The sequence below is a fragment of the Staurois parvus genome, unplaced genomic scaffold (genome assembly GCF_062004578.1).
Source record: "Staurois parvus isolate SC_StPar_1 unplaced genomic scaffold, SC_StPar_1.0 ptg000903l, whole genome shotgun sequence".
NCBI lineage: Eukaryota > Metazoa > Chordata > Amphibia > Anura > Ranidae > Staurois > Staurois parvus.
In genome coordinates, this window is record NW_028318699.1 from 2,495,907 (window position 1) to 2,510,914 (window position 15,008).

The 15,008-nt window shown below is 43.1% G+C and overlaps 1 protein-coding gene across 2 annotated transcripts in view; it reads left to right on the forward strand.

The window, feature by feature from the left end:
• Positions 1-15,008, forward strand: part of EIF2AK3 (eukaryotic translation initiation factor 2 alpha kinase 3) — an 82,938-nt gene that overhangs the window by 46,335 nt on the left and 21,595 nt on the right. Inside the window, exons 9-15 of one of the 2 annotated variants that reach the window (XM_089656414.1) lie at positions 910-1,002; positions 4,327-4,550; positions 5,754-5,857; positions 6,126-6,248; positions 6,531-6,680; positions 12,084-12,867; positions 14,799-14,966. In XM_089656414.1, coding sequence (XP_089512540.1) covers positions 910-1,002; positions 4,327-4,550; positions 5,754-5,857; positions 6,126-6,248; positions 6,531-6,680; positions 12,084-12,867; positions 14,799-14,966 — 1,646 coding nt within the window. The remainder of the gene's footprint in view (positions 1-909; positions 1,003-4,326; positions 4,551-5,753; positions 5,858-6,125; positions 6,249-6,530; positions 6,681-12,083; positions 12,868-14,798; positions 14,967-15,008) is intronic. The other variant, XM_089656415.1, reaches the window with a different exon arrangement.

Sequence of the window (15,008 nt, forward strand, 5' to 3'; positions counted from 1 at the left end):
ACAAAATAAAAAAACTTCCTGTAAATGGGTGAGCAATGCTTACTGTGACTCTGAGTGAAAGTTTCTGTCCTTCTTGAGAGCACAAAGCTGTATACTGTATGTAGCCGAGGATACAGTTACACAGGTTATACAGCGCTCACATCCTTTGCATCTGTTGGTGAAATTAATAGTTTGATCGGACCACCTTGGTCTTTAGGTTTACATACTGTTGTGGTACATGAAGAGGTGCAGCTTGACATCCATTGCTCCTCATACACACCTGACTCTATTCTCAGCAGTATGTTCTGGGGTAGATTTACTAAAACTGGAGCACTCGGAATCTGGTGCAGCTGTGCATGGTAGTCAATCAGCTTGTAACGTCATCTTGTTCAATTGGGATTTGACCATAAAATCTGGAAGCTGATTGTTTTCTCTGCAGGGCGGCAGCAGATCTTGCACTCTGCAGTTTTAGTAAATAACCCCCACAGTGTTGGTTTTCTGCAACAGGCTCCAGTGGACACTAGCTTATGCTGGATGGTTATGACTGGCTATGTTGTCACTTCCTGCAAATGATCCCTAGGAACAAGGTATATTTTTATAGAAAATCAGTCTGAAAATTCTTTACTATGTATTTAATGCCAGATACAGTTAGGAAAGGCTTTGATCTGGTGAGATATGCAAACTTTTTGTGTAAAATATTCAAATGTGACAAAATGGCATGTTTGAAAATAGCAGCATGAAACCATTTCCTTCAACCCCCAGGCATGATCAAGAGATCCTTAATCAGGAGTTATGATCAGCATACAAGTGTGTAACTTTATAGCATAAGTTATTGCTAGCCAGGAAAGTGTTGGAACTTACTGAAATTGGCCACTATTTCTGCTGAAACCTTGTGCAGTGGTTCTCCTGACTTGTTCACCTTGTTTCTAGCAAAGACTGGAGGAGACCCGAAACTTGAAAGAGCCCCACGGCACAGTGTAGCAGATGTCGGCATGGCTGCACCTCCATCTCTGCTTCCTACTGGTACATCATTGTACTGTGTGACTCCATTCCAACACTGTGTGGCCTCTTCATTGTGTGTGCACATTGCCCACTCTGACAAACCACCTTTAATTTTTGTTTTCACTTGATAATCTCATCATTAATGATCATTGGTTTTCTGTGGTAATGGATTTAATCTGCATGACGTACAATGATAATCGCTTAAATTTTCTTCTGTTAGAATATAAAAGGCTCACTTTTAGGAAGAGATGTTTAATATGAGATTGTGATCATTCATTGTAGTAAAGAGCATAGAGTTGAAGACCACAGAAGAGATAAATAGCCTTTTGGCTGTGGGCCCTAAATAAGGTTTTATAATTCCTTTAAAGGATCCTTACATAACAGATATTACATTACTCCTCTTAGAGCTGAGACTATGAAAGCTGACCACCTCTAATGCATGTAGTTTAGCTATGGATCAGTTGTTGTCAGGAAATACCTATCTCTACCAAACTATAGATTTATAAATATGTTCATAAGGGCATCGTGTGAAAGGACCACTTATAATTTTTAACTACTTGCCTACCCGGCCAGTTCTGACACTTCTCACATACATTTTAGATTTTTAAAAACTTTTTTTTTGCTAGGAAACTTAGAACCCCCAAACATTATATATATATATATATATATATATATATATATATATATATATATATATATATATATATATATATATATATATACAGTGGGGATCGAAAGTTTGGGCACCCCAGCTAAAAATTTGTATTAATGTGCATAAAGAAGCCAAGGAAAGATGGAAAAATCTCCAAAAGGCATCAAATTACAGATTAGACATTCTTATAATATGTCAACAAAAGTTAGATTTTATTTCTATCATTTACACTTTCAAAATAACAGAAAACAAAACAATGGCATCTGCAAAAGTTTGGGCACCCTGCAGAATTTATAGCATGCACTGCCCCCTTTGCCAAGCTGAGACCTGCCAGTGTCATGGATTATTCTCAATCATCGTCTGGGAAGACCAGGTGATGTCAATCTCAAAGGTTTTAAATGCCCAGACTCATCTGACCTTGCCCCAACAATCAGCACCATGGGTTCTTCTAAACAGTTGTCTAGAAAACTGAAACTGAAAATAGTTGATGCTCACAAAGCTGGAGAAGGCCATAAGAAGATAGCAAAGCGTTTTCAGATGTCAATATCCTCTGTTCGGAATGTAATTAAGAAATGGCAGTCATCAGGAACAGTGGAAGTTAAAGCAAGATCTGGAAGACCAAGAAAAATATCAGACAGAACAGCTCGCAGGATTGTGAGAAAAACAATTCAAAACCCACGTTTGACAGCACGATCCCTCCAGAAAGATCTGGCAGACTATTGGAGTTGTGGTACACTATTCCACTATAAAGAGATACTTGTACAAATATGGTCTTCATGAAAGAGTCATCAGAAGAAAACCTCTTCTACGTCCTCACCACAAAAATCATCGTTTGAACTTTGCAAATGAACATATAGACAAGCCTGATGCATTTTGGAAACAAGTTCTGTGGACCGATGAGGTTAAAATTGAACTTTTTGGCCGGAATGAGCAAAGGTACGTTTGGAGAAGAAGGGGCACAGAATTTAATGAAAAAAACCTCTGTCCAACTGTTAAGCATGGGGTTGGATCAATCATGCTTTTGGGTTGTGTTTCAGCCAGTGGCACAGGGAACATCTCACGAGTAGAAGGAAAAATGGATTCAATAAAATTTCATCAAATTTTGCATGGTAACTTGATGCCATCTGTGAAAAAGCTGAAGTTAAAGAGAGGATGGCTTCTACAAATGGATAATGATCCTAAACACACCTCGAAATCCACGGGGGATTACATCAAGAGGCGTAAACTGAAGGTTTTGCCATGGCCTTCACAATCTCCTGACCTCAACATAATTGAAAATCTATGGATAGACCTTAAAAGAGCAGTGCGTGACAGACAGCCCAGAAATCTCAAAGAACTGGAAGACTTTTGTAAGGAAGAATGGGCAAAGATACCTCAAACAAGAATTGAAAGACTGTTGGCTGGCTACAAGAAGTGTTTACAAGCTGTGATACTTGCCAAAGGGGGCAGTACAAGATATTAACTCTTTGGGGTGCCCAAACTTTTGCAGACGCCATTTTTTTGTTTTCTGTTATTTTGAAAGTGTAAATGATGGAAATAAAATCTAATTTTTGTTGACATATTATAAGAATGTCTAATCTGTAATTTGATGCCTTTTGGAGATTTTTCCATCTTTCCTTGGCTTCTTTATGCACATTAATACAAATTTTTAGCTGGGGTGCCCAAACTTTCAATCCCCACTGTGTGTGTGTGTGTGTATATATATATATATATATATATATATATATATATATATATATATATATATATATAAAAAATTTAAGCGGAAGCCCTAGGGAATAGAATGGTGGGTGTTGCACTTTTTATATGTTACTCTGTATTTGTGCAACTGTTTTTTTTAAACTTTTTTTTTTTTTTTTTTTTTTTAAGACCCCTGAATGATTTTTAGTGAACACAATATATGACCCAATTTTTTTTATACAATATAAAAGATTGTTGCGCCTAGTAAATGGATACCTAACATGTCATGCTTTAAAACTGTGTATGTCTGTGGAATGGTGCCAAAGTACGGTACCTAAAGAAAAATCTAGATGACACTTTTTAAAAGCCTGTGAAGGTTACCTGTTTAGAGTTACACAGGGGGTCTGGTGCTAGAATGCATTTTGCAGATGAGCACAGAGGTGCTTTCAATTTTTTTTTTTTATTAACTTTTGCTATCACAAGGGATAAACAACAATGAGCATGACAGGTCCTCTTTATGGATAGATATGAGGTCTGTTACCCCCTTCCATTGCCCGTAGAAGTGATCGAATGACTGTACAGCCACTTGAATCACTTCTACAAGAAACCGCATTGACTGCTGAAAATTTTGATACCGAGTTGCTACCTGTAGCTGCAGGCATCATCCCGGTATAACCACTTCAACCTGGTGATGTCATGATGTTCACGCAGAGAAAAGTGGTTAAATACTTTCATTAGCAGTTCCTCTTTTGATTGAGATGTTTGAATGGACAACAGACACAGCAGTGGATGCAACTATTGTTAGTCCAATTCTAAATACGGACAGTTTACATTACTAACATGGCCACCCCTTATTTACTTGTTCAGCCTGTTGAGCAGATGGGCTGAGTTCCTCCTACTCTAGTGCCCTCTACAGCTCAGTGTAGCTTCGTCTGTGCTTGCTTTCCATAAAACGTTCACTGAGAAGAGGATGCTCCTTCAAACGTAATTTCATAATGTGTCCCTTCTTTCAGATAACGGTTATTACCTGCCATACTACAGGAGAGAGCGCAGCAAGCGGGGTACTCAGATCACCATTGGGATCCTGGAGAACCCAAACTACAAGAACATCAGGAAGAAAGATCCCGTTCTACTGCTGCACTGGTGGAAGGAGATAGTGGGCACCATCCTGCTGTGTATCACTGCCACCACCTATGTGGTACGCAAGCTGTTCCAACCTCACCCACACAGTGCCAGGGTATGTGGATTTACTTGCTCTACTTCATTCTTGGTGGGTTAATGCTTTTGTCAGCTGGTATGTGAAATATTAATAACTACTTGCGGACTGCCTAACGCACCTTTACTGCGGCAGAGCTGCATCGCTGTGTCAGATCACGTACATGATCTGGCATTTCCAGGTATGGGGGGGGGTGCCGCCCTTTCTGTGCCGCCCTTTCTGTGCTGTCATTTGCTACAGCACAAGCCAATCCGTGGGTTCCAGACAGTGATTTATGGCTGGGACCTGCTGAGTGACTTAGCGAATGACCATTCCGAGCCCTGTGTTGACAAACAACACAGGGTTCTGAACAGAGAGAATCGACTTGGCTGTTTTTCTTTTCTTTTTTTTTTTTCTTCAATTCAAAGCAGTGAGATAAAACGGTCACATCTAGTAGTAAAAGCCACACATATTCCACATATTACACGTTCGGCACACAGTTAATCCCTTGATTGCCCTTAGATGTTAACCACTTCCCAGCTAGTGTCATTAGTACAGTGACAGTGTATAGTATCAGCACCAATCACTATATTAGTGTCACTGGAGTTGTCATGGTCATATAGTCAGTACTATCACAGTCCCACTATATTTCATTGTGCTATAACTTTTGCACAAACCAATTAATATACACTTATTGGGATTTTTTTTTTGTTTGTTACCAAAGACGTAGCAGAATACATTTTGGCCTAAATTTATTTTGATGTTTTGTTTATCAGATATGTTTTAGAACAGAAAATAGAAACTATTATTTTTATTTTTGTATATATAATTATACATTTTGTTTTTTGTTTTTTTTTTTTTATAATTAAAAAGAAAAAAGCTATTTTTGTTAGGGGAAGAAAAATATAATTTTCATGCGGGTACAATGTTGCATAACCGTGTAATTGCCAGCTAAAGTAATGCAATGCCAAATAGCAAACAAAATTATAAAATGCCCTGGTCATGAAGTGGGTAACATCTTCCAGAGCTGAAGTGGATAAACTGTGTATTTATTAGCTGGACTAGACTGTAGAGATTATTGACTGTAATAAAAAAAAAAAATTGTTCCATTATTCACAAAGTACTTTTGTAATGGCTTTAAAAAGGGCATGCGCACACGCACACACACACACTCGTACGTCGTGTTTTGTTTTTTTTTTTTTGTTTTTTTTTTTAAATCTGTTTTGTTTTTTGTTTTTCTTTCAGAAGAGGCAGGAATCTGAGACTCAGTGTCAGACTGACAGCAAATACGATTCCATGAATGGAGACCTTGCTGACAGGGGTGAATACAGCTGTGGATACGTGTCACGGTCAGTTCACAATGAAACCTGTTCTGATGTGCTTCAATCACTGCTCAGGGCTTGTTTATTTGATGTTCTGCACACCACCGCGGGTGTATGGCGTGTTCAGGGCACATAGAAAGCCGTGATTGGACTCTTCTGGTAGTAGCTAATTATATCTCAAAATCCTGTACAGACATAAAAAGATGGCTCATATTCGTCGTATTGGATTAGATCTAATTTGTGATCGAAAGTGTGAATGACTTATTTTTAAATATGACCTTTTTCTGCTTTACAGATATCTCACAGATTTTGAGCCTATCAGGTGCTTAGGCCGAGGTGGCTTTGGGGTTGTATTTGAGGCCCGAAATAAAGTAGATGACTGCAACTATGCCATAAAGAGAATTCGCCTCCCAAACAGGTAATGATTTTATTTTTCTCTTTTTTGATTTTTTTTTTTTGCAACAGTTAATGTCAACAATGTATTCACATGTTATGTTTAAGAAATCCTCCTTGGTTTGATGGTTTAATATTGTGAGCACAGGGATTGATGCTGATCAGGGCTGGCAATCCAGAGTGTGTGATGAATATCCAGTGTCTTTGCACTATAACTAAAGATTTTTTTTAAAGGTTCAAAACAAAAACTTCTAATTTAGATTTTAATACAATGTGTGCTTTCACTTCTCCACTAAACTATTCATAGGAGACTGGCTAGAGAGAAGGTGATGAGGGAGGTAAAGGCTCTCGCCAAGCTGGAGCATCCTGGGATTGTGCGATACTTTAATGCATGGAAAGAAGAGCCCCCGGAGTTGTGGCAAGAAAAAATGGATCAACTGTGGCTGAAGGATGGAAGGTGTGGACTTTTTAAAAAATTGTTTGATATTTTTTTTGCTCTTACGGACTGTTTCATATTTTGGGGGCTGGGGCCCTATTCACACTTGCGATAAGGAGTTGACTACAATTGCAGTGGGGCTCATGCAAACAGAAAGCCCTGTACAGAGCTAACTGTGTCCCCATAGCCATTCAGTGCCCTTTTGTATTGAAAATTCACCTGCGGATGATCATCCCTATTCCAACTGCATGTTCTTGGTTGGGGCTCGCGCAGTGAATAAAGTTTTTATGAAGAACACCATACAACTCTTTTTAATGTAATGTCATGAAAAGAACATGGGAGCTTCCCTTCCTGATCTCTCCTAAAGCTAGTTCCCTGGCTTACCTTGCCTCAATACTTTTGGTTTGCTGACCCAGAACAAGTATGTTACTAAGGGCTGATGCTTCTGTGACACTTGTCAGTGGCATTTTTTAGTCATACTTGTTCAACATCAGTGACCGGCATTGAATCCATGGTGTCAGCATAACAGCCAGGAAGCTGGCATTTTCAGATAGAGATCAGCAGTGGCAACCTAATCTCTCTCATGACAGGTTTATTTAGCCATGGTTTTTCCAGAGAAGATCATGCTTTACTTTTCAGGCCATGACTTCTATAGTAGCATACTGGTCTTTTTAACCTGGTTAAAGTGGTTGGTAAAGGCTAAAATATATTCTTTTAATAACAAACATGTTATACGTACCTTCTCTGTGTGACCCTGTACCTCATCTTATGGCATTCCCTGCTAGTGCTCCAGGCTCCTCCTCTTCCATGTGCACCACCATAACTTGCTGCTTGCGATGGGGACACACGTGTGTGTGCTTGCTCCTGAGCCGGGCTGTAAGCATCCATAGACACACACAGTGCAGTTTGACTCCCTGCTCAATCCTGCTCCCTCCTCACAGGATTTGATTGACAGCTGCAGGAGCCATGCCTCCCTGCTCTGTCAATGCAGGGAGAAAGGCGAGAGCTGCTACAGATGGGCACAATGCTGGATCAAGTGAGGACTCTGGTAAGTATTTAGTAGGGCGAGGGGGATGAGGGAGACGATACAGGGACAGTTTTTATCTTAATGCAGGAAATGCATTAAAGTAAAAAATGTCTTGAGTTTAAAACCACTTTAAGTTTCAAAATCAAAAAAAATATGATCCTGAATACATCAGAACACTGTACATTTAGGAGCCAAAAATGGGCTCTTCATACAGCTGAAATATATGCTGTATGCAAGTGACTTGGAAAACAGACAGGCCTAAAAGATCCTAGAGCAGTGATGGCGAACCTTTTTGAGCCCGAGTGCCCAAACTGCAACCCAAAACCAACTTATTTCTTTCAAAGTGCCAACACTGCAATGAAACCTGAATATCGAGCTTTTGGTTTAGAAAAAACAACTCGTACAGTAGTGCAAACTAATTAACAGTACAGGGATGACCAGAGACTGCGGACACAGTACAGGGATGACCAGAGACTGCGGACACAGTACAGGGATGACCAGAGACTGCGGGCACAGTACAGGGATGACCAGAGACTGCGGACACAGTACAGGGATGACCAGAGACTGCGGACACAGTACAGGGATGACCAGAGACTGCGGACACAGTACAGGGATGACCAGAGACTGCGGACACAGTACAGGGATGACCAGAGACTGCGGACACAGTACAGGGATGACCAGAGACTGCGGACACAGTACAGGGATGACCAGAGACTGCGGACACAGTACAGGGATGACCAGAGACTGCGGACACAGTACAGGGATGACCAGAGACTGCGGACACAGTACAGGGATGACCAGAGACTGCGGACACAGTACAGGGATGACCAGAGACTGCGGACACAGTACAGGGATGACCAGAGACTGCGGACACAGTACAGGGATGACCAGAGACTGCGGACACAGTACAGGGATGACCAGAGACTGCGGACACAGTACAGGGATGACCAGAGACTGCGGACACAGTACAGGGATGACCAGAGACTGCGGACACAGTACAGGGATGACCAGAGACTGCGGACACAGTACAGGGATGACCAGAGACTGCGGACACAGTACAGGGATGACCAGAGACTGCGGACACAGTACAGGGATGACCAGAGACTGCGGACACAGTACAGGGATGACCAGAGACTGCGGACACAGTACAGGAGATGACCAGAGACTGCGGACACAGTACAGGGATGACCAGAGACTGCGGACAGCACAGGGGATGACCAGAGACTGCGGACAGCACAGGGGATGACCAGAGACTGCGGACAGCACAGGGATGACCAGAGACTGCGGACACAGTACAGGGATGACCAGAGACTGCGGACAGCACAGGGATGACCAGAGACTGCGGACAGCACAGGGGATGACCAGAGACTGCGGACAGCACAGGGGATGACCAGAGACTGCGGACAGCACAGGGGATGACCAGAGACTGCGGACAGCACAGGGGATGACCAGAGACTGCGGACAGCACAGGGGATGACCAGAGACTGCGGACAGCACAGGGGATGACCAGAGACTGCGGACAGCACAGGGGATGACCAGAGACTGCGGACAGCACAGGGGATGACCAGAGACTGCGGACAGCACAGGGGATGACCAGAGACTGCGGACAGCACAGGGGATGACCAGAGACTGCGGACAGCACAGGGGATGACCAGGGACTGCGGACAGCACAGGGGATGACCAGAGACTGCGGACAGCACAGGGGATGACCAGAGACTGCGGACAGCACAGGGGATGACCAGAGACTGCGGACAGCACAGGGGATGACCAGAGACTGCGGACAGCACAGGGGATGACCAGAGACTGCGGACAGCACAGGGGATGACCAGAGACTGCGGACAGCACAGGGGATGACCAGAGACTGCGGACAGCACAGGGGATGACCAGAGACTGCGGACAGCACAGGGATGACCAGAGACTGCGGACAGCACAGGGATGACTGCTGACCTTTGGGGAGGGAGGGGGAGCGGGTACCTGAATTTGACAGGTACCCGCTCTTACTTCCGCAGAGTTTTTTTTTTTTATCTTACCTGTTCCTTTATCCAGCCGCGCGCTGTCTTCCCGGCTTCTGTAGTGTGGGAGCTCGTCGGACAGCCGGATGCCCAGTGCGCATGCGCGAGAAGCGCTGCGCTTTGTGATTGGTCCGGCGGCTTCTGGGATCTGTCATGTGTCCCAGGTACCGCCATACCATTCACAAAGAGCACTGCTTCTTGTGCATGCGCACTTGGGACCCGGCTGTCACGCACACTACAGCCGGGAAGACAGCGCGCCGCTGGATTCTCCTGGCGTGCCCACAGATAAGGCTCGGCGTGCCGGCTGTGGCACGCGTGCCACGGGTTTGCCATCACTGTCCTAGAGTATAGGTAAGTTAACAGGAAGTAGATGTCTTCAATGAAGAGATTTTTCCATGGGAATTTAAAACATTTAACCACTTGCCAACCTGCTCACAGTAAATCTTTGAGCTGACGGCAAGTGCATGTTTGGGGTGCACGTGCATCCCCCTTGCCAATCTATCGTGATTTGGCCAAAGTCGATTAGCAGGTTACAGCCAATGATTTTGGCTGCATACCAGCTGATTGGCTGTAGCCAATCACAGAACAGAGTCCTGTGTTTGCAAACACACAGGACTCTGTACACAAACAACAATCTAGCTGCTTTTCTCCCTAAACTCTGCCTTCAGGGAGGAAAATCACCATGCAGTACACTTGTTAGGCACACAGTTAACCTCTTGATCGCCCCTTGATGTTAACCCTTTCCTTGCCAGTGTCAGTAGTACAGTATTCTAGCTGATCACCATATTCGTTTCACTAGTGATGTCAGTTAGTGTACCTCCCAGCGAGGGTCTGTTAGTGCCAGATTGCCTGCCACGCTATCACTGTCACACTATAGGTCCTGCCATTACCAGTTTGTAGACTATAATTTCCACATAAATTAATATACACTTACTTGTTTTTTTGTTTTTTTTTAACAAAGACATGTAGCAGAATACATATCCAATTAAAAAAAATAAATCTATATATAAATATATATATATAATATATATATTTTTTTTACAACCAAAAAAAAAAATATTTGTTTTTGAAATTTTTTTAGTCTTTTTGTTTATATAAAATACCACCAAAAGAGAGCTAGATTTGTGTGAAAAAAGATGCATTTCATTTGGGTGCAGTGTTTCATGACCCTGCAATTGCCAGTTAAAATGGCACAGTGCTCAATAGTAAAAAATGCTCTTGTCATGAAGGGGATAAAACCTTCCGGAGTTAAGTGCTTAACCCCTTGACGCCAATGTAACACAAATATGGGGCCTCACAGAACTCGGCTTTTTTCCCGTGGGGCCGCATGTTTGCGTAACTCTTTCTGCTGGGAGCGTGCCGCACAGCGCGTTCCCAGCGCAAAAACCGTGGTGTCACTGAGAGCCCCAGGTCCCGTTCTAACGATCGGGACTCCTGATTCCGGGTCACATGGTTGCTGTGATATCCTCTGATTGGCTATCACAGTGATCAGTCACTGTACAGCCCGGCCCCCTTGTTTTGTTTTTTTTTGTTTTTTTTTCCTCTCTGTGAATGGAGGAGAGAGATGCAATGTATCTCTCCAACTCCTGGCATAGAGGGGGAAAAAAAAGGATAAATGTTAAAAGGTTAAAGGAAAAAATACCTAGATCAAGGTTTGATCTAGTTCAGTGCCAGGGTAAGTATTTGGGTCAAGGTCAGGGTCAAAGGTCAGGATATAGGAAAAAAAAATTGGTGTCCGTGTGTTTTAGGTAAAAAAAAAAAAAAAATATGTACACTATTGTTTCTGGGCTGTACTATGGGTACAAACAACAAATTACATATACATATGGTATCGCTGCGATCGTCAAGAGCTGCAAAATGTATTTTGGGTTGTTCTTTGATGGTAGGTTATGGTAGTCACAAGAAACACACAGCTAAATAAAACAAATGATTATTTTTACTCTTTTGTGCCAGTTTCCCTTTTGATAGTAAAAAAAAAATCAGGAGATATCCATTACCATTTCCCACCAAATGAAAGCTCAGTTTGTCCTGAAAAGTTGTGATGATATGTACAGTTATACTAACACATGTCAACGTTGCAAAATTGTGCTTGGGCATTTAGATTTGTTTTACCCTTAGGCATGAAGGGATTAAAGTGGGAAGTCTGCTTAATTATAGACACCCTCTTCCTTCCTCTAGGTTTATGGCAGCCTGGGCTCAGAAAAAAGGATTGAATGATGCTGAGCTTCAGTCAGCCCAGAACACTAATGATGATGGTAGTGCTGAGAAGGGGGAAAGTGGGATAGTATTCCAGTGTAAGGATGTAGCATGGTAGGAGTGGGAAGTAAATATCACTTCTGTCCTATTTATTTATTCAGTGACTAATGTCTATCTCTTTTTATCTAGCACGGACTGGCCATTCAGCTCCCCCACTCCAGTAGATGGGCTTTCTATTAAGATTCGGAGTAGTGATCTCCATTCCATGAAGGAGCACATAGAGGTGATCACCCCTTCATCAGAGAGCCCAAGCTCTCTGTCCACTGAGTTTGTTGCCGTTAATGCAGGTGCACATCGGAGACTCTCGTTTCCTCTCCATTTCACTACAGACAGTGACCTCAGCGAGTCATTTGATGCCATGGTGAATCTGCAGGACAGTTTCCTTACAGACTGTGACCTGGATCACAGTGCAATGGACGATGATGAGGATGCTGAGGTTGTCTGTGGATGTGGCCCTCGGAGAAGACAGGAGATTGGCTTCCATGAGAGGACCTCATCCTCTATTGTGTTTGAAGACTCTGGCTGTGATAACGCCTCTAATAATGGGGACAATAGAACAGACGTGTCTGTTGTTGTTACAAACAGTGATTTTTCACACAGAGACTCTGAAATGAAGGACTCCACTGAAAGTAAACACACTTCCCCAAGCACTTTGTCTACATCTCCTCCCCGACCAAAAACCTTGAACTTGGACCTCACAAAAAACACTGCAGAGAAGCTGAACCCCGGCTCTCCCAAGGTGTACCTCTACATTCAGATGCAGCTGTGCCGCAAGGAGAACCTCAAAGACTGGATGGAGGCACGCTGCACATTGGAGGAGCGTCCACCAGCTGAATGCCTCCATATTTTTGTGCAGATTGCAGAAGCCGTTCAGTTCCTACACAGCAAGGGGCTGATGCACAGGGACCTGAAGGTGAGTACTTGTGCTATTGTCCTGACCTCATGCATGAAAAATTCATGTGCTTTTCTCCTATTAATTATTGTAAACTAATATAACCATTCAGTATAGTTTTGACGTGCTTCAATTCGTATGATAACTCCTTTCACTTTACGCGAACAGATCTCACTCTGTAGCTGTGGTGGAAGGTAGGAGCCAGCGGTGAAGGGACTTTTTCTTGGTGATGCATTCTCCCTGTTATTATATTTTAGAGTGGGGATCAGCAACCCGTAGATCAGTCTACCAGTAGATCGCGGCCAGGTGACTGGTAGATCATGGTCAGGGCATCAAACAGTGCAATGTAGAGGGACTACTTGTAACGTTGGAACTGTAGTAGGGAGCAGGAGTTGCATAAGATAATACCTCCTCTGTAGTGCGGCTCCTTTCCCATGCAGAGTGATACCGACTGGCTAGCGGTCTCCACTAGGAAAGGAAAAAGATCTTCAGGTCAGTGTGAAGTAATACACTGGGCATAATAGTATAGGGCCCATTTCACACTGATGCACTGTGATTTACCCACACCACAGGTGCAGCTTTCCTGTGGGTTTGCCCACTTAGCCATAGACTTCTCTTATATCCTGCGGTTTTGGTTCGCTTTCAGAAAGTGCCCCACACCTGCAGGATATAATAGAAGTCTATGGCAAAGTGCAGTCAACCCAGGAAAGTCGCAGATGCAATGCGCTGCACCCACGGTGCAGGTACACCGCAGCACACCAGTGTGACCGCAGCCTTATAGGGGCTCAGAACAGTAAGGGTTCATTTACATTTGCACTTTGAGGGGTTAAACCCCATGGTTAATACATATTTTTATCACCCCTACCCCAACTGCACCCACTTTAGTTACAGTGGCCAGGGGTGTACACATGTCACAGCCGCAGCAGGAGTTATGCGCCTTGTCATGGTTGATGGGTATAGAGTCTGCCAAGCATGACCCATGCAAGTGAATGAGGCCGCTCTGCAAGTGCCCTGCAACCTTGTCCAGTACAGCAAACAAGGGGTTAAAGCAGGCAGCATTATGTTGCTTTCTGACCACCTGCTTTAACCGCTTGGACCCCGCAGAAGCGTACACCCTGCAGAAGTGGCGGGGCTCTTGCAGAGTGGCCCCATTTACTTGAATGGGTCGCGATTGGCAGGCTGTTTTGCTGTGTGATGTTTATAGGGTAAAAAGGGATGAAAGTAAAGTTGCACTTTAAAGCTAAAGTACAGATGAGATGTGCCCAAGCCTGGGGTTGGGCAGTGAGGGAGAAACTGCTCACTGATAAAATCATTACCCTGCCCTCTCCTACTGTTAGCACATATGTCCAGGCCATCACAGGAGTTTAATGTCACGGAGTTACAGATTGTGTTTCTGAACCGTGTGTGAAAGAAACATATTTAGAATTCAGAACTGGATAAAAATGTGATCTCCACAACCCCTCACCCCCTCTCTGAAACAGAACTGAGCACCCCACATGAAAGGGGACTTAAAGAATTCCACAATATGTCATTTTTTAAAAAAATTCACATCACAGGGTTTTTTTTTTTTTTTTTTTTTTTTTTTTTTTCTTTTTTATATATAAAGGATAGGCCCTAGATTTGTCAAGTTCCCGGGTATCTTCATTGTAGTTCTTGCATCAAAAACTGCGTTCTCCATGATACTTGTGCAATTTGCACTCATATTTCTACTGTTTGACTGAGAAGAAGGAAACCGCAAGAAAGCTTATTCTGAAAATTTTAAACATTTGTGCAAATAACGTATCACAGACCGTATTCAATAGTTTAATTGCAAATGTACTAATCCGGCTATAGTCACCTCTAGCTTGTAGTTCTTGTGAAGCTGTGCTGTCACAGGGAAAATGTATTTGGGGCAGAAGACTCTCCTATGCATGTTGAGTAAAGTTTTTGTCTTTCTCTTTTGTGATTTATAGCCTTCCAATATATTCTTTACAATAGACGATGTAGTTAAAGTTGGAGACTTTGGGCTAGTAACTGAAATGGACCAGGAAGATGATGAGGAAACCGCTTTGACACCAATGCCGGCATATGCTCGACATACGGGGCAAGTTGGGACCAAACTCTACATGAGCCCAGAACAAGTATGAGAAATTGTGTTGCTCTTTATTTTGAGTGAATGCAGA